The sequence below is a fragment of the Leptodactylus fuscus genome, chromosome 11 (assembly GCF_031893055.1).
Source record: "Leptodactylus fuscus isolate aLepFus1 chromosome 11, aLepFus1.hap2, whole genome shotgun sequence".
NCBI classification, from domain to species: Eukaryota; Metazoa; Chordata; class Amphibia; order Anura; family Leptodactylidae; genus Leptodactylus; species Leptodactylus fuscus.
This window is the reverse complement of record NC_134275.1, coordinates 88740917-88761397: the sequence shown is the minus strand read 5'-3', so window position 1 is coordinate 88761397 and position 20481 is coordinate 88740917. Positions and strand designations below refer to the sequence as shown.

Here is a 20481-nt window from a genome sequence, read left to right as displayed (position 1 = left end):
GAGGTAGAGACTGTCTGGAGAGGTTACTAGAGGAGAGTAGGAGTGCGCTATAGAGAGGTAGAGGCAACTAGAGGAGAGTAGGAGTGCGCTATAGAGAGGTAGAGGCTACTGGAGAGGCTACTAGAGGAGAGTAGGAGTGCGCTATAGAGAGGTAGAGACTACTAGAGGAGAGGACTCTGATACTTGTAGGAAAGAGAACAGGAAGTGTGAACAGACAGCGAACCCTGCCCTCGAAACACACCCAGCCTGTTCTCAGAGACTGCATGAGTCCCGGCCATATACGTATATATATATACAGCAGGACACAGTACACACCGCGCAGTAGTCACAGGATGGCTCTGAATGTTGCAGTAACTCTTCTCCTGGCTACTGGAGTCGCTCTACTCATATACCTCATTAAATGGTGGAGTGGGGTAAAGCAGAAGAACCTGCCCCCAGGACCTACCCCTCTACCCGGCCTGGGGAATATCCTGCAGATCAACCTCTCAGAACTACCCCAGTCTGCAGTTAAGGTAAGTGCAATAATCTGCAATGTTACCTGTACACATAGGAGGTACACACAGCTGGTCACATAATCAAATCTGTTGCTGAAATAGCTCACAGGTTTTTGCAACTTATTCCTTCCTATTCTGCAGGATAAGGGATATGCTGCAGATTGTTGGAGATCTGACCGTGAGGACCCCAATAATCATGATAATGGGGGTGCATTGCTCCCTGTTCTGAATGGAGCAATAGTCAGACACATGCGCTCCCCCACGGGGTTTATTACAATAGGACAACTGAAGAACCCCAACCCTGTGCTTCAACTATTTCCCTTGATCCCGGTGAAATGAAAAGATCTGGGCGAACCTGTTTGACATCTGCACCATTCAGAATAAGGAGCAAGAGAACCCCATTCTTACGATCAGGGTCCAAGTGGTCAGACGGCCATCGATCTGCAGGTACCTCCTATCCAGTGCAGAGGGAATAAGTTACTGAGATGGGAAAACCCTGTTAATGCCCAAGCGTACCTGCAGCTGAATTGGTTAATGTGGAGGACCATCGATGGCAGCCTGTATTCTGCTGACAGACGCGTAGGGTAAGGGGGGTATGTGAGTGTCCCCCACTGCTGTCCATTTATGAGATCAATGCTGACTAGGAGGGAAGCTAATGTGATGATGAATGTATATGATGGGGATTATGTGCAGTATATAGATATATGTGTATAGGGGATAGGACATTAGTATCACTGTGTATAACGAAAGGTCTTGTGTACTGAGAAGAACAAGGTTATGTTAGATGGGTCACACACCAATAAGCTGATCCCAGGAGGTGCCAGTGCTGGAACCATCAGCAACCGCCTGATCCTTGTGGGGGAATCCAGCACCAAGTGTCCAATGTACCTGCAGCACCCCCGCAGGGCACAGGAAGCATTGCAGAGTCATTGCTGTAATTAAGAGGATAAATCTAATGCACAAACCTGTTGTCTTCCAGAAAGAAGCTTTATAACAAATAGATGGGAGTCTTGAAATAAGACCCCGCCATTACCCCTATTGTGAATGCAAAGTGCACCTAAAACACTGCAGTTGTCAGGATCAGGAATGGGTCAGGCCCCCACCGATTAGATATTTATCCTCTATCCTATAGACAGTAATATTCCTTGTGACATAATCCTATTCATTGTCTCTGATGGAGTATTACTAGGTGCAGGACTTGGATCTCATGGTCGGACATTCAGAAAGTCTTTGTCATTGTTCAGGATCCTCATCTCCAGGGATCGTCTTCCTGCTCTCTCCTACAATACACTGGTGTGATAATGGCCGCCATATAATTATAGTATCTTATTATATTCCCTCTTTAGCTGAGTGAGACGTACGGACCGGTCTATATCCTCTATGTAGCAAACATTCGGATGCTCGTACTGATCGGATACGACGCGGTGAGGGAAGCGATGATGGACTGCGGCGACGTGTTTCATGATAAAGGAGAACTGGGCACGGGGGAGATATTTTCTAAGAATTTTGGTAAATGACTAAAATAACAATAGCTGGACATTTTCTATCATTTCTATGTGTTGATTGCTGCAAAACTTGTCCTGCCGTTGTCTCCTGCAGATATGTAAAGGGTTACGCCCAAAAAAAATCTAGAGACAAATCGATTGATCTCAAAAAATATCTTTATTATTGATAAATAGATACATTTATCAAAGTGCATAAAATAACACAAATCACTGCACAAACAGCGACCTCGATACAAATCCTCTCCCCATAGAGAAAACGCGGACAATAAGCCCCTGTTATACCCATAAGTCATGAATGGTAACAATCCCTATAATCCTAGACGTCAGTGTATAAAGCCAGATCACAAAATCCATCTAGAATTAAGCCTGAATCGATGATAAAGTCATTCAGTCACTATTAGATCCTACAGGGCTGTGATCTGTATCAAATCAGGACAAAAGCAAATACCTAAAATAAATCCAGGGGCCACAAAGCTCAGTAACAACCTGCGGAGGGAATGGCGCCCACGCCCAACGCGCTTCGTCTGTCATCAGTTTGGTCCTTATATGATCTGCTGTCTCGGTTGCTCTCTATCACACACCCTGAATCTCCTTGCCCAATAGCTACAGTCTTGGTAAAGAAGTTTCCTTAGACGTGTAGCCTGAGAATAGTATGGAGTAGACTTTCTTTCTCCAATCTTTTCAATGGCCTTTGGTATTGCAGCTTATACAGAGATACAATATTAGGCATTGGTACTGGATATATCTCTGTGTTTACAAACCATTGACTTGTACAAGATAAGAGAAAACTTCTAAAAAGATTTGCTCAGTTTACCAACCCAAAGTGCACAGGACGACACTCCACAGGCGTCCATCAATAATCCAAGAAAGAAAGATTTCTTGGGACTAAAGCGGCAGCATGACCGTGTGGCCAACAGACATGGGGTCACTTCTTGATGAAGCTCAAGTATCACAGTCTTGGAAAACCTCTTTAAGGTTAAGACAGTGGGCCAAAGCAAAAAGGCGTCGCGGGAAAAACTGCAACGGCAATGCATCACGGTTTTCACAGAATGTCTACAGAGGTTTCGGTTTCCATTTTACCTACAGGGTAACTTATAGGGTGTTTCTATAGGTATAATGGACATGCTGCAATTTCTAAAACTACAATGACTTTGCAAATCACAGCTTTTCCAATGCTCATATTTTCCTGCAAATTGTGTCACCTTCAAGTGACTATAAAACGCCGCAGTATTTTCCACTATGGGGGACCCCAACCTAAAAGTCTCTTCAAGGCTTTATTTCATCTGCTATAGGGACAAGGCACAAGTCACACCAGTCTAAAGCTGGCTGCACTTACAGGGGTCTTTGGAAGCAGCGGAGAGAGGTGGAAAATCCTTCGTCGATTTACGCTGACAACTCTAAGAAGTTTTGGAATGGGAAAGAAGAGCATTGAAGAAAGAGTCCAAGAAGAAGCCCGATGTCTCGCCGAGAAATTTATGAAGGAGAAAGGTGGGTTAAAATCCCTAATATTTGTTGTGCTTTAAGGCCGACCATATATATCTATGAACTAAGTACTCCATCCATGTATCCAGATATAACCAGGAACAGACAAGCTCGATTTGGGTGATCTAAGGTTTGGACGTTATATAATCCAGCACGATTGATCCTTTTTCCCTCCAGTGTCTAAGATTGGGAGACTGTTGTGCTCTCTTCATAGACATTGGCTCAATAGATGACTCCATGTGGTGAATGTATCCAGAAAAACCTTAATAAACTTAGAAAACCCCAAAGACTTACTGTGTCGTCACCCATACCATGGTCTTTACTTTGTATTATTTTCGCTAAAGTGGATTTCCTAAACTAACCTATTGATGGCCTATCTTTAGGGTAGAATGGCGGGGGGTCTGATACACAGAACCCCCATAGAACAGTAAGACTATCTATAGGACATCACATCCATGGGTCACATGGCCGCAGTACACCGGAGTCTCTACAAACTGGGCGTGTTGGGTGTTGGACAACCACCGATGTGATATTGATTCCTACCATCACGACATCACCTTTATCCTGGAAATCCCTCAAAGTAATGACTGACCCCCTTTTATATTTACTGACAGAAACTCCTATTAACCCATCGCACATGCTGAGATTCGCCGTCTCCAATGTCATCTGCTCCATTGTGTTTGGTGATAGATTTGACTACGAAGATGAAAAGTTCTTGGCTCTCATGTCCTATATTCATGAACTTTCCCAGCTGTTCACCACCCGTACAGGGCAGGTAACTAATACACAAGATGTATAATGTATATGGGCACAATGTGATGGTTCCACTAACGTTGAGACCTTTACCAGTGTGTCTCCGTAGTTACATCGTTGGAGGATTCATGGGTGGAAAATCTCAAAAATGGGTTCCACTAAGCTAGAAATTTGTAAATTCAGAACGAAAACGACTTTTTATGGACTGGTTTGCCCATCCCCCATGCACTAACATGGGGGATGGGCAACCACATGAGGCTGGTTTATACTTTGAAGACTTTATATAGGAATTGCAGACATAAAATGACTGACTTATTAGTGTTGTCATGTATATAAATGTAACAACTACTATGTTTATGTTTTTGTTCTGTTCCTTCCCCCCTTAGCTGTATAACATCTTCCCGACCATAATGTCCTACCTCCCAGGTCCTCACCAGACCATGATCCAACTTATGTCTAGTCTGAAACAATTTGTTAAGGAAATGGCGAACGACCGAAAAGCCACCTTGGACGTGAACTGCCCCCGAGACTTCATCGATTGTTTCCTCATCAGGATGGAGGAGGTGGGTCACAGAGTCAATGGCGTCTATAACAATCCGTAGTCAGCAATCTACAGATACTGTAAGGTGGGAAGAGATCATCGGAGGGAGGAGGTGGGTCACAGAGTCAATGGCGTCTATAACAATCCGTAGTCAGCAATCTACAGATACTGTAAGGTGGGAAGAAATCATCGGAGGGAAGAGGTGGGTCACAGAGTCAATGGCGTCTATAACAATCCGTAGTCAGCAATCTACAGATACTGTAAGGTGGGAAGAGATCATCGGAGGGAAGAGGTGGGTCACAGGGTCAATGGCATCTATAACAATCCGTAGTCAGCAATCTACAGATACTGTAAGGTGGGAAGAGATCATCGGAGGGAGGAGGTGGGTCACAGAGTCAATGGCGTCTATAACAATCCGTAGTCAGCAATCTACAGATACTGTAAGGTGGGAAGAGATCATCGGAGGGAAGAGGTGGGTCACAGAGTCAATGGCGTCTATAACAATCCATAGTCAGCAATCTACAGATACTGTAAGGTGGGAAGAGATCATCGGAGGGAGGAGGTGGGTCACAGAGTCAATGGCGTCTATAACAATCCGTAGTCAGCAATCTACAGATACTGTAAGGTGGGAAGAGATCATCGGAGGGAGGAGGTGGGTCACAGAGTCAATGGCGTCTATAACAATCCGTAGTCAGCAATCTACAGATACTGTAAGGTGGGAAGAGATCATCGGAGGGAGGAGGTGGGTCACAGAGTCAATGGCGTCTATAACAATCCGTAGTCAGCAATCTACAGATACTGTAAGGTGGGAAGAGATCATCGGAGGGAGGAGGTGGGTCACAGAGTCAATGGCGTCTATAACAATCCGTAGTCAGCAATCTACAGATACTGTAAGGTGGGAAGAAATCATCGGAGGGAAGAGGTGGGTCACAGAGTCAATGGCGTCTATAACAATCCGTAGTCAGCAATCTACAGATACTGTAAGGTGGGAAGAGATCATCGGACGGAGGAGGTGGGTCACAGAGTCAATGGCGTCTATAACAATCCGTAGTCAGCAATCTACAGATACTGTAAGGTGGGAAGAGATCATCGGAGGGAAGAGGTGGGTCACAGGGTCAATGGCGTCTATAACAATCCGTAGTCAGCAATCTACAGATACTGTAAGGTGGGAAGAAATCATCGGAGGGAAGAGGTGGGTCACAGAGTCAATGGCGTCTATAACAATCCGTAGTCAGCAATCTACAGATACTGTAAGGTGGGAAGAAATCATCGGAGGGAAGAGGTGGGTCACAGAGTCAATGGCGTCTATAACGATCCGTAGTCAGCAATCTACAGATACTGTAAGGTGGGAAGAAATCATCGGAGGGAAGAGGTGGGTCACAGAGTCAATGGCGTCTATAACAATCCGTAGTCAGCAATCTACAGATACTGTAAGGTGGGAAGAAATCATCGGAGGGAGGAGGTGGGTCACAGAGTCAATGGCGTCTATAACGATCCGTAGTCAGCAATCTACAGATACTGTAAGGTGGGAAGAGATCATCGGAGGGAAGAGGTGGGTCACAGAGTCAATGGCGTCTATAACAATCCGTAGTCAGCAATCTACAGATACTGTAAGGTGGGAAGAAATCATCGGAGGGAGGAGGTGGGTCACAGAGTCAATGGCGTCTATAACAATCCGTAGTCAGCAATCTACAGATACTGTAAGGTGGGAAGAGATCATCGGAGGGAGGAGGTGGGTCACAGAGTCAATGGCGTCTATAACAATCCGTAGTCAGCAATCTACAGATACTGTAAGGTGGGAAGAAATCATCGGAGGGAGGAGGTGGGTCACAGAGTCAATGGCGTCTATAACAATCCGTAGTCAGCAATCTACAGATACTGTAAGGTGGGAAGAAATCATCGGAGGGAAGAGGTGGGTCACAGAGTCAATGGCGTCTATAATAATCCGTAGTCAGCAATCTACAGATACTGTAAGGTGGGAAGAGATCATCGGAGGGAAGAGGTGGGTCACAGAGTCAATGGCGTCTATAACAATCCGTAGTCAGCAATCTACAGATACTGTAAGGTGGGAAGAGATCATCGGAGGGAAGAGGTGGGTCACAGAGTCAATGGCGTCTATAACAATCCGTAGTCAGCAATCTACAGATACGGTAAGGTGGGAAGAGATCATCGGAGGGAGGAGGTGGGTCACAGAGTCAATGGCGTCTATAACAATCCGTAGTCAGCAATCTACAGATACTGTAAGGTGGGAAGAGATCATCGGAGGGAGGAGGTGGGTCACAGAGTCAATGGCGTCTATAACAATCCGTAGTCAGCAATCTACAGATACTGTAAGGTGGGAAGAGATCATCGGAGGGAGGAGGTGGGTCACAGAGTCAATGACGTCTATAACAATCCGTAGTCAGCAATCTACAGATACTGTAAGGTGGGAAGAGATCATCGGAGGGAGGAGGTGGGTCACAGAGTCAATGGCGTCTATAACAATCCGTAGTCAGCAATCTACAGATACTGTAAGGTGGGAAGAGATCATCGGAGGGAGGAGGTGGGTCACAGAGTCAATGGCGTCTATAACAATCCGTAGTCAGCAATCTACAGATACTGTAAGGTGGGAAGAGATCATCGGAGGGAGGAGGTGGGTCACAGAGTCAATGGCGTCTATAACAATCCGTAGTCAGCAATCTACAGATACTGTAAGGTGGGAAGAGATCATCGGAGGGAAGAGGTGGGTCACAGAGTCAATGGCGTCTATAACAATCCGTAGTCAGCAATCTACAGATACTGTAAGGTGGGAAGAGATCATCGGAGGGAGGAGGTGGGTCACAGAGTCAATGGCGTCTATAACAATCCGTAGTCAGCAATCTACAGATACTGTAAGGTGGGAAGAAATCATCGGAGGGAAGAGGTGGGTCACAGAGTCAATGGCGTCTATAACAATACGTAGTCAGCAATCTACAGATACTGTAAGGTGGGAAGAGATCATCGGAGGGAGGAGGTGGGTCACAGAGTCAATGGCGTCTATAACAATCCGTAGTCAGCAATCTACAGATACTGTAAGGTGGGAAGAGATCATCGGAGGGAAGAGGTGGGTCACAGAGTCAATGGCGTCTATAACAATCCGTAGTCAGCAATCTACAGATACTGTAAGGTGGGAAGAGATCATCGGAGGGAAGAGGTGGGTCACAGAGTCAATGGCGTCTATAACAATCCGTAGTCAGCAATCTACAGATACTGTAAGGTGGGAAGAGATCATCGGAGGGAGGAGGTGGGTCACAGAGTCAATGGCGTCTATAACAATCCGTAGTCAGCAATCTACAGATACTGTAAGGTGGGAAGAGATCATCGGAGGGAGGAGGTGGGTCACAGAGTCAATGGCGTCTATAACAATCCGTAGTCAGCAATCTACAGATACTGTAAGGTAGGAAGAAATCATCGGAGGGAAGAGGTGGGTCACAGAGTCAATGGCGTCTATAACAATCCGTAGTCAGCAATCTACAGATACCGTAAGGTGGGAAGAAATCATCGGAGGGAGGAGGTGGGTCACAGAGTCAATGGCGTCTATAACAATCCGTAGTCAGCAATCTACAGATACTGTAAGGTGGGAAGAGATCATCGGAGGGAAGAGGTGGGTCACAGAGTCAATGGCGTCTATAACAATCCGTAGTCAGCAATCTACAGATACTGTAAGGTGGGAAGAAATCATCGGAGGGAAGAGGTGGGTCACAGAGTCAATGGCGTCTATAACAATCCGTAGTCAGCAATCTACAGATACTGTAAGGTGGGAAGAAATCATCGGAGGGAGGAGGTGGGTCACAGAGTCAATGGCGTCTATAACAATCCGTAGTCAGCAATCTACAGATACTGTAAGGTAGGAAGAAATCATCGGAGGGAAGAGGTGGGTCACAGAGTCAATGGCGTCTATAACAATCCGTAGTCAGCAATCTACAGATACCGTAAGGTGGGAAGAAATCATCGGAGGGAGGAGGTGGGTCACAGAGTCAATGGCGTCTATAACAATCCGTAGTCAGCAATCTACAGATACTGTAAGGTGGGAAGAGATCATCGGAGGGAAGAGGTGGGTCACAGAGTCAATGGCGTCTATAACAATCCGTAGTCAGCAATCTACAGATACTGTAAGGTGGGAAGAAATCATCGGAGGGAGGAGGTGGGTCACAGAGTCAATGGCGTCTATAACAATCCGTAGTCAGCAATCTACAGATACTGTAAGGTGGGAAGAGATCATCGGAGGGAGGAGGTGGGTCACAGAGTCAATGGCGTCTATAACAATCCGTAGTCAGCAATCTACAGATACTGTAAGGTGGGAAGAGATCATCGGAGGGAAGAGGTGGGTCACAGAGTCAATGGCGTCTATAACAATCCGTAGTCAGCAATCTACAGATACTGTAAGGTGGGAAGAGATCATCGGAGGGAGGAGGTGGGTCACAGAGTCAATGGCGTCTATAACAATCCGTAGTCAGCAATCTACAGATACTGTAAGGTGGGAAGAGATCATCGGAGGGAAGAGGTGGGTCACAGGGTCAATGGCGTCTATAACAATCCGTAGTCAGCAATCTACAGATACTGTAAGGTGGGAAGAGATCATCGGAGGGAAGAGGTGGGTCACAGGGTCAATGGCGTCTATAACAATCCGTAGTCAGCAATCTACAGATACTGTAAGGTGGGAAGAGATCATCGGAGGGAGGAGGTGGGTCACAGAGTCAATGGCGTCTATAACAATCCGTAGTCAGCAATCTACAGATACTGTAAGGTGGGAAGAAATCATCGGAGGGAGGAGGTGGGTCACAGAGTCAATGGCGTCTATAACAATCCGTAGTCAGCAATCTACAGATACTGTAAGGTGGGAAGAGATCATCGGAGGGAGGAGGTGGGTCACAGAGTCAATGGCGTCTATAACAATACGTAGTCAGCAATCTACAGATACTGTAAGGTGGGAAGAGATCATCGGAGGGAGGAGGTGGGTCACAGAGTCAATGGCGTCTATAACAATCCGTAGTCAGCAATCTACAGATACTGTAAGGTGGGAAGAGATCATCGGAGGGAGGAGGTGGGTCACAGAGTCAATGGCGTCTATAACAATCCGTAGTCAGCAATCTACAGATACTGTAAGGTGGGAAGAGATCATCGGAGGGAAGAGGTGGGTCACAGGGTCAATGGCGTCTATAACAATCCGTAGTCAGCAATCTACAGATACTGTAAGGTGGGAAGAGATCATCGGAGGGAGGAGGTGGGTCACAGAGTCAATGGCGTCTATAACAATCCGTAGTCAGCAATCTACAGATACTGTAAGGTGGGAAGAGATCATCGGAGGGAAGAGGTGGGTCACAGAGTCAATGGCGTCTATAACAATCCGTAGTCAGCAATCTACAGATACTGTAAGGTGGGAAGAGATCATCGGAGGGAGGAGGTGGGTCACAGAGTCAATGGCGTCTATAACAATCCGTAGTCAGCAATCTACAGATACTGTAAGGTGGGAAGAAATCATCGGAGGGAAGAGGTGGGTCACAGAGTCAATGGCGTCTATAATAATCCGTAGTCAGCAATCTACAGATACTGTAAGGTGGGAAGAGATCATCGGAGGGAAGAGGTGGGTCACAGAGTCAATGGCGTCTATAACAATCCGTAGTCAGCAATCTACAGATACTGTAAGGTGGGAAGAGATCATCGGAGGGAAGAGGTGGGTCACAGAGTCAATGGCGTCTATAATAATCCGTAGTCAGCAATCTACAGATACTGTAAGGTGGGAAGAAATCATCGGAGGGAGGAGGTGGGTCACAGAGTCAATGGCGTCTATAACAATCCGTAGTCAGCAATCTACAGATACTGTAAGGTGGGAAGAGATCATCGGAGGGAGGAGGTGGGTCACAGAGTCAATGGCGTCTATAACAATCCGTAGTCAGCAATCTACAGATACTGTAAGGTGGGAAGAGATCATCGGAGGGAGGAGGTGGGTCACAGAGTCAATGACGTCTATAACAATCCGTAGTCAGCAATCTACAGATACTGTAAGGTGGGAAGAGATCATCGGAGGGAGGAGGTGGGTCACAGAGTCAATGGCGTCTATAACAATCCGTAGTCAGCAATCTACAGATACTGTAAGGTGGGAAGAGATCATCAGAGGGAGGAGGTGGGTCACAGAGTCAATGGCGTCTATAACAATCCGTAGTCAGCAATCTACAGATACTGTAAGGTGGGAAGAGATCATCGGAGGGAGGAGGTGGGTCACAGAGTCAATGGCGTCTATAACAATCCGTAGTCAGCAATCTACAGATACTGTAAGGTGGGAAGAGATCATCGGAGGGAAGAGGTGGGTCACAGAGTCAATGGCGTCTATAACAATCCGTAGTCAGCAATCTACAGATACTGTAAGGTGGGAAGAGATCATCGGAGGGAGGAGGTGGGTCACAGAGTCAATGGCGTCTATAACAATCCGTAGTCAGCAATCTACAGATACTGTAAGGTGGGAAGAAATCATCGGAGGGAAGAGGTGGGTCACAGAGTCAATGGCGTCTATAACAATCCGTAGTCAGCAATCTACAGATACTGTAAGGTGGGAAGAGATCATCGGAGGGAGGAGGTGGGTCACAGAGTCAATGGCGTCTATAACAATCCGTAGTCAGCAATCTACAGATACTGTAAGGTGGGAAGAAATCATCGGAGGGAAGAGGTGGGTCACAGAGTCAATGGCGTCTATAACAATCCGTAGTCAGCAATCTACAGATACTGTAAGGTGGGAAGAGATCATCGGAGGGAGGAGGTGGGTCACAGAGTCAATGGCGTCTATAACAATCCGTAGTCAGCAATCTACAGATACTGTAAGGTGGGAAGAGATCATCGGAGGGAAGAGGTGGGTCACAGAGTCAATGGCGTCTATAACAATCCGTAGTCAGCAATCTACAGATACTGTAAGGTGGGAAGAGATCATCGGAGGGAAGAGGTGGGTCACAGAGTCAATGGCGTCTATAACAATCCGTAGTCAGCAATCTACAGATACTGTAAGGTGGGAAGAGATCATCGGAGGAAGGAGGTGGGTCACAGAGTCAATGGCGTCTATAACAATCCGTAGTCAGCAATCTACAGATACTGTAAGGTGGGAAGAGATCATCGGAGGGAGGAGGTGGGTCACAGAGTCAATGGCGTCTATAACAATCCGTAGTCAGCAATCTACAGATACTGTAAGGTGGGAAGAAATCATCGGAGGGAAGAGGTGGGTCACAGAGTCAATGGCGTCTATAACAATCCGTAGTCAGCAATCTACAGATACTGTAAGGTGGGAAGAGATCATCGGAGGGAAGAGGTGGGTCACAGGGTCAATGGCGTCTATAACAATCCGTAGTCAGCAATCTACAGATACTGTAAGGTGGGAAGAAATCATCGGAGGGAAGAGGTGGGTCACAGAGTCAATGGCGTCTATAACAATCCGTAGTCAGCAATCTACAGATACTGTAAGGTGGGAAGAAATCATCGGAGGGAAGAGGTGGGTCACAGAGTCAATGGCGTCTATAACGATCCGTAGTCAGCAATCTACAGATACTGTAAGGTGGGAAGAAATCATCGGAGGGAAGAGGTGGGTCACAGAGTCAATGGCGTCTATAACAATCCGTAGTCAGCAATCTACAGATACTGTAAGGTGGGAAGAAATCATCGGAGGGAGGAGGTGGGTCACAGAGTCAATGGCGTCTATAACAATCCGTAGTCAGCAATCTACAGATACTGTAAGGTGGGAAGAAATCATCGGAGGGAAGAGGTGGGTCACAGAGTCAATGGCGTCTATAACGATCCGTAGTCAGCAATCTACAGATACTGTAAGGTGGGAAGAGATCATCGGAGGGAAGAGGTGGGTCACAGAGTCAATGGCGTCTATAACAATCCGTAGTCAGCAATCTACAGATACTGTAAGGTGGGAAGAAATCATCGGAGGGAGGAGGTGGGTCACAGAGTCAATGGCGTTTATAACAATCCGTAGTCAGCAATCTACAGATACTGTAAGGTGGGAAGAGATCATCGGAGGGAGGAGGTGGGTCACAGAGTCAATGGCGTCTATAACAATCCGTAGTCAGCAATCTACAGATACTGTAAGGTGGGAAGAGATCATCGGAGGGAAGAGGTGGGTCACAGAGTCAATGGCGTCTATAACAATCCGTAGTCAGCAATCTACAGATACGGTAAGGTGGGAAGAGATCATCGGAGGGAGGAGGTGGGTCACAGAGTCAATGGCGTCTATAACAATCCGTAGTCAGCAATCTACAGATACTGTAAGGTGGGAAGAAATCATCGGAGGGAAGAGGTGGGTCACAGAGTCAATGGCGTCTATAACAATCCGTAGTCAGCAATCTACAGATACTGTAAGGTGGGAAGAAATCATCGGAGGGAGGAGGTGGGTCACAGAGTCAATGGCGTCTATAACAATCCGTAGTCAGCAATCTACAGATACTGTAAGGTAGGAAGAAATCATCGGAGGGAAGAGGTGGGTCACAGAGTCAATGGCGTCTATAACAATCCGTAGTCAGCAATCTACAGATACTGTAAGGTGGGAAGAAATCATCGGAGGGAGGAGGTGGGTCACAGAGTCAATGGCGTCTATATCAATCCGTAGTCAGCAATCTACAGATACTGTAAGGTGGGAAGAGATCATCGGAGGGAAGAGGTGGGTCACAGAGTCAATGGCGTCTATAACAATCCGTAGTCAGCAATCTACAGATACTGTAAGGTGGGAAGAAATCATCGGAGGGAGGAGGTGGGTCACAGGGTCAATGGCGTCTATAACAATCCGTAGTCAGCAATCTACAGATACTGTAAGGTGGGAAGAAATCATCGGAGGGAGGAGGTGGGTCACAGAGTCAATGGCGTCTATAACAATCCGTAGTCAGCAATCTACAGATACTGTAAGGTGGGAAGAGATCATCGGAGGGAGGAGGTGGGTCACAGAGTCAATGGCGTCTATAACAATCCGTAGTCAGCAATCTACAGATACTGTAAGGTGGGAAGAGATCATCGGAGGGAGGAGGTGGGTCACAGAGTCAATGGCGTCTATAACAATCCGTAGTCAGCAATCTACAGATACTGTAAGGTGGGAAGAGATCATCGGAGGGAGGAGGTGGGTCACAGAGTCAATGGCGTCTATAACAATCCGTAGTCAGCAATCTACAGATACTGTAAGGTGGGAAGAGATCATCGGAGGGAAGAGGTGGGTCACAGAGTCAATGGCGTCTATAACAATCCGTAGTCAGCAATCTACAGATACTGTAAGGTGGGAAGAAATCATCGGAGGGAGGAGGTGGGTCACAGAGTCAATGGCGTCTATAACAATCCGTAGTCAGCAATCTACAGATACTGTAAGGTGGGAAGAAATCATCGGAGGGAGGAGGTGGGTCACAGAGTCAATGGCGTCTATAACAATCCGTAGTCAGCAATCTACAGATACTGTAAGGTGGGAAGAGATCATCGGAGGGAGGAGGTGGGTCACAGAGTCAATGGCGTCTATAACAATCCGTAGTCAGCAATCTACAGATACTGTAAGGTGGGAAGAAATCATCGGAGGGAGGAGGTGGGTCACAGAGTCAATGGCGTCTATAACAATCCGTAGTCAGCAATCTACAGATACTGTAAGGTGGGAAGAGATCATCGGAGGGAGGAGGTGGGTCACAGAGTCAATGGCGTCTATAACAATCCGTAGTCAGCAATCTACAGATACTGTAAGGTGGGAAGAGATCATCGGAGGGAGGAGGTGGGTCACAGAGTCAATGGCGTCTATAACAATCCGTAGTCAGCAATCTACAGATACTGTAAGGTGGGAAGAGATCATCGGAGGGAGGAGGTGGGTCACAGAGTCAATGGCGTCTATAACAATCCGTAGTCAGCAATCTACAGATACTGTAAGGTGGGAAGAAATCATCGGAGGGAAGAGGTGGGTCACAGAGTCAATGGCGTCTATAACAATCCGTAGTCAGCAATCTACAGATACTGTAAGGTGGGAAGAAATCATCGGAGGGAGGAGGTGGGTCACAGAGTCAATGGCGTCTATAACAATACGTAGTCAGCAATCTACAGATACTGTAAGGTGGGAAGAAATCATCGGAGGGAGGAGGTGGGTCACAGAGTCAATGGCGTCTATAACAATCCGTAGTCAGCAATCTACAGATACTGTAAGGTGGGAAGAAATCATCGGAGGGAAGAGGTGGGTCACAGAGTCAATGGCGTCTATAACAATCCGTAGTCAGCAATCTACAGATACTGTAAGGTGGGAAGAGATCATCGGAGGGAGGAGGTGGGTCACAGAGTCAATGGCGTCTATAACAATCCGTAGTCAGCAATCTACAGATACTGTAAGGTGGGAAGAGATCATCGGAGGGAGGAGGTGGGCTAGTTAGTAAATGATCAAAAGTACAAACAAACCTTCTGGGTAAAACATTTAGAGGGGCCGATAACAACCAATAGTCAATGAGCGTCACATACACAAGAGATCATTCTATTGGCTACTAAGATAATATTGTATCCTCTACTGTGTCAATATCACGTAACATCATCTTATGTAGGAGGTAAAAGAATATAACATTTATAATTTTCAGGAAAAAAAGAATCCAAACACAGAATTTCATGACGTAAATTTAGAGGCGACAATCTTAGACTTATTCTTTGCGGGAACCGAGACCACAAACCTGACCCTGAGATACGGCCTTCTAATACTCCTGAAATATCCGGAAATACAAGGTGATACGTTTTATGGGTTTGATTTGTTTTTCTTTTTAGTGTGAAACCATCGGCTCATGTTATATTTCCGGCAGCAGCGCAGGGGTCATACATAGGGTTGAGCGATCGTGTTTGGAAAAGATCGGATTCCAATCGGCGATCGAGAAAATTTTGCGATCGCGATCGGAATTCCGAACACGATCTTTTTAGGTGGCTTTGAGATCGGTACTATTTCCCACAATGCTTTGCTTAGCCTTCACACTGAGTATATGCTCCGGTCATTCTGAGTGGAGTGTATGCTCAGTGTGAAGGCTCCGCTGCGGTTCCATAGCAATGAATGGAAGCAGCCAGCACACAGCCTTAACCCCCTGCACGCCGGCTGCCTCCATTCATTCTAATGGGAGACTAAACTAACATCTCTGGTAGCTACTTACCTGCAGAGATGGCTGCTCCGGTGCGCGGTGTTCTCCTTCTTCCTCGCCTCGCTGCTGCACCACGCTGCTCTTCTCACCTCGCTGCTGCTGCCTTCCAGGTTAGTGTTTAAAGAGCTAGGAAGGCAGGGCTTGTGGCTTAGGAGAGTGTGGGCGGGTATAGGGCAGGGAGACATGACGTCTCCCCTTCCAGTACCCGCCCACACTCTCCTAACCCGCCCACACTCTCCTAACCTGGGAGGCAGGGGGCAGCAACGCGAGAAGAGCAGCGTGGAGCAGCAGCGAGGCGAAGAAGAACCCCGGGCACTGGAGCAGCCATCTCTGCAGGTAAGTGGACACCATTGAAAATAAAAATCCTCTGGCTACTTAATGATTCACTAAACAGCGTGGATTCCAACAATTAAAGCGTTCAATGGTTAGATTCCATGCTGTATAGTGAATAGGATTGCTTTTAAAATCCGATCTCCAATTAATAAAAAAAATCCCATTGACTTGCATTGGGATCAGAATTGGGATCGAGATCGGGTTCGAATGAAAAATGATTGGAAATCGGATTTTAAAATTGATCCTCAAAAGTCAAGATTGGCTCAACCCTAGACATACATTAACGGGAGATCTAAGGGTAGTGATAAAGTAAAATAACTGGCGTGTGACGAAGAAAAGAATAGAAAAGAAGCACGACACATAGAAGATACAACAAGGAGCGCTTAGAGCTCAGTTTGGGGAAATTGATTAACCCTTTATAGCCTTCCAGGCCTCACCTTCCCCCAATGTATGAAATTTACAGAAGTTGAGAGAAAAGTCTATGTTGTGCGCACATCTTATGGTCTCTGGTTTGGAGAGTGACCTTACACCCCTCTACCGCTTGGTATCGAGTCACAACAAAGTTAGAATTGAAATGAAAGAAGCATTAAAGCAACATTAACTCTTTCTAATACACGTCTGGGGGTTGGGGTCACTGAACAGTAGGTGAGTCACCCTTTTGGAAATTATACATTGGGGTACAGAAAATTTAAGTTTCAACCCTGACCCTGAATATCTGCCAAGTCCATGAATGTCATTAGCTCGTCTTTTGCTAGAAACATAGTGTAACTTTTCAGACAGTATTGGTAGAATTGCCCCATTTTGCCCCAGTCCGCTGTAGCCGAGCTATGTCCTTATACACAAGTGGTAAATATAGTCCACAATATTCCATGTTTGGTCTGACTGGTGATATATATGGAGGTAAAACGAAGTTCTTGATGTGACCATCCCCACCTCTGTGCATGTCATCATAGGGTGTAATATCAGAGGTGCCCATTACTTTCCAGAGGTCACTTTCTGGGTCTATAGATTTGGGATTGTTCTGCCATGTGTATGAGGTGTAAGAATTTTACACCTTGCAACAATCTTAAGTCATTTGGTTGTGATTATTCTGGGAATACATTTATATAGTATATATTATTATATTAGAAATGTGTCACTTGTTTTGTAAATTTCAGCAAAAATCCACGAGGAGATTGACAATGTAATAGGCAGAGATCGGAGTCCATCGATAGAAGACAGAAGTAAGATGCCCTATACCGAGGCCGTGATCCACGAGATCCAGAGATTTGCTGATATTGTCCCTACAGGAGCGCCCCGGACTATCACCAAGGACACCACCTTCAGAGGATATCACATCCCTAAGGTACAATGTTCTGCTCTCCCAAACTCCTGGACCCATGTGTAGACTGAGCCCGACCATGTGCATTGGAGTCAGATGTGGTGCAATGAGATCCCTACAGTAACGAACTGGCAGCGTTATTAAAGGAAGAACTACAGGAGCAGTAAGGATTTAGGGAGGTCTAATCTACAAAGCTTTTCCCAAAAGACTCTAAAATACCTTTACATTTCCTTATGCCTTTCTGATAGTCTCCAGATTTTGAGAAACAGATTTTTACCATCACATCATATAAGATGATGTGATGGTAAAAATATATAGTGTAGGGTTTAATATATAGTATACAGTGTAATATATAGTGTAGGGTGTACTATATAGTGTATGGTGTAATATATAGTGTAGGGTGTAATATATAGTGTATGGTGTAATATATAGTGTATGGTGTAATATATAGTGTAGGGTGTAATATATAATGTAGGGTGTAATATATAGTGTAGGGTGTAATATATAGTATACAGTTTAATATATAGTGTAGGGTGTAATATATAGTGTATGGTGTAATATATAGTATACAGTGTAATATATAGTGTGTGGTGTAATATATAGTATACAGTGTAATATATAGTGTGTGGTGTAATATATAGTGTGTGGTGTAATATATAGTATACAGTGTAATATATAGTGTGTGGTGTAATATATTGTGTAGGGTATAATATATAGTGTAGGGTGTAATATATAGTGTAGGGTGTAATATATAGTGTAGGGTGTAATATATAGTGTATGGTGTAATATATAGTGTAGGGTGTAATATAAAGTATACAGTGTAATATATAGTGTATGGTGTAATATATAGTGTAGGGTGTAATATATAGTGTATGGTGTAATATATAGTGTAGGGTGTAATATATAGTGTAGGGTGTAATATATAGTGTATGGTGTAATATATAGTGTAGGGTGTAATATATAGTGTATGGTGTAATATATAGTGTATGGTGTAATATATAGTATACGGTGTAATATATAGTGTAGGGTGTAATATATAGTATACGGTGTAATATATAGTGTAGGGTGTAATATATAGTGTAGGGTGTAATATATAGTGTAGGGTGTAATATATAGTGTATGGTGTAATATATAGTGTATGGTGTAATATATAGTGTATGGTGTAATATATAGTGTAGGGTGTAATATATAGTGTATGGTGTAATATATAGTGTAGGGTGTAATATATAGTGTAGGGTGTAATATATAGTGTATGGTGTAATATATAGTGTAGGGTGTAATATATAGTATACAGTGTAATATATAGTGTAGGGTGTAATATATAGTGTAGGGTGTAATATATAGTGTATGGTGTAATATATAGTGTAGGGTGTAATATATAGTGTATGGTGTAATATATAGTGTATGGTGTAATATATAGTGTAGGGTGTAATATATAGTGTAGGATGTAATATACAGTGTATGGTGCAATATATAGTGTAGGGTGTAATATATAGTGTATGGTGTAATATATAGTGTATGGTGTAATATATAGTGTAGGGTGTAATATATAGTGTAGGATGTAATATACAGTGTATGGTGTAATATATAGTGTAGGGTGTAATATATAGTATACAGTGTAATATATAGTGTAGGGTGTAATATATAGTGTATGGTGTAATATATAGTGTATGGTGTAATATATAGTGTGTGGTGTAATATATAGTGTAGGGTGTAATATATAATGTAGGGTGTAATATATAGTGTAGGGTGTAATATATAGTATACAGTTTAATATATAGTGTAGGGTGTAATATATAGTGTATGGTGTAATATATAGTATACAGTGTAATATATAGTGTAGGGTGTAATATATAGTGTATGGTGTAATATATAGTGTAGGGTGTAATATATAATGTAGGGTGTAATATATAGTGTAGGGTATAATATATAGTATACAGTTTAATATATAGTGTAGGGTGTAATATATAGTGTATGGTGTAATATATAGTATACAGTGTAATATATAGTGTATGGTGTAATATATAGTGTATGGTGTAATATATAGTGTAGGGTGTAATATATATTGTAGGGTGTAATATATAGTGTATGGTGTAATATATAGTGTAGGGTGTAATATATAGTGTGTGGTGTAATATATTGTGTAGTGTATAATATATAGTGTAGGGTGTAATATATAGTGTAGGGTGTAATATATAGTGTAGGGTGTAATATATAGTGTATGGTGTAATATATAGTGTAGGGTGTAATATATAGTGTAGGGTGTAATATATAGTGTATGGTGTAATATATAGTGTAGGGTGTAATATATAGTGTATGGTGTAATATATAGTGTATGGTGTAATATATAGTATACGGTGTAATATATAGTGTAGGGTGTAATATATAGTATACGGTGTAATATATAGTGTAGGGTGTAATATATAGTGTAGGGTATAATATATAGTGTATGGTGTAATATATAGTATACGGTGTAATATATAGTGTAGGGTGTAATATATAGTATACGGTGTAATATACAGTGTATGGTGTAATATATAGTGTAGGGTGTAATATATAGTATACGGTGTAATATATAGTGTAGGGTGTAATATATAGTGTATGGTGTAATATATAGTATACGGTGTAATATACAGTGTAGGGTGTAATATATAGTATACGGTGTAATATACAGTGTATGGTGTAATATATAGTGTAGGGTGTAATATATAGTATACAGTGTAATATATAGTGTAGGGTGTAATATATAGTGTATTGTGTAATATATAGTGTATGGTGTAATATATAGTGTATGGTGTAATATATAGTGTAGGGTATAATATATAGTGTAGGGTATAATATATAGTATACAGTGTAATATATAGTGTATGGTGTAATATATAGTGTAGGGTGTAATATATAGTGTATGGTGTAATATATAGTGTAT

At 43.9% G+C, this 20481-nt stretch overlaps 1 protein-coding gene across 1 annotated transcript in view; it reads left to right on the top strand.

Moving 5' to 3' along the window:
- The first annotated feature begins 332 nt into the window (after positions 1-332).
- Positions 333-20481, top strand: part of LOC142184144 (cytochrome P450 2A4-like) — a 37615-nt gene continuing 17466 nt past the window's right edge. Inside the window, exons 1-7 of the mRNA XM_075258874.1 lie at positions 333-512; positions 1841-2003; positions 3338-3487; positions 4096-4256; positions 4621-4797; positions 15359-15500; positions 17392-17579. Of these exons, the coding sequence (XP_075114975.1) occupies positions 333-512; positions 1841-2003; positions 3338-3487; positions 4096-4256; positions 4621-4797; positions 15359-15500; positions 17392-17579 (1161 nt within the window). The remainder of the gene's footprint in view (positions 513-1840; positions 2004-3337; positions 3488-4095; positions 4257-4620; positions 4798-15358; positions 15501-17391; positions 17580-20481) is intronic.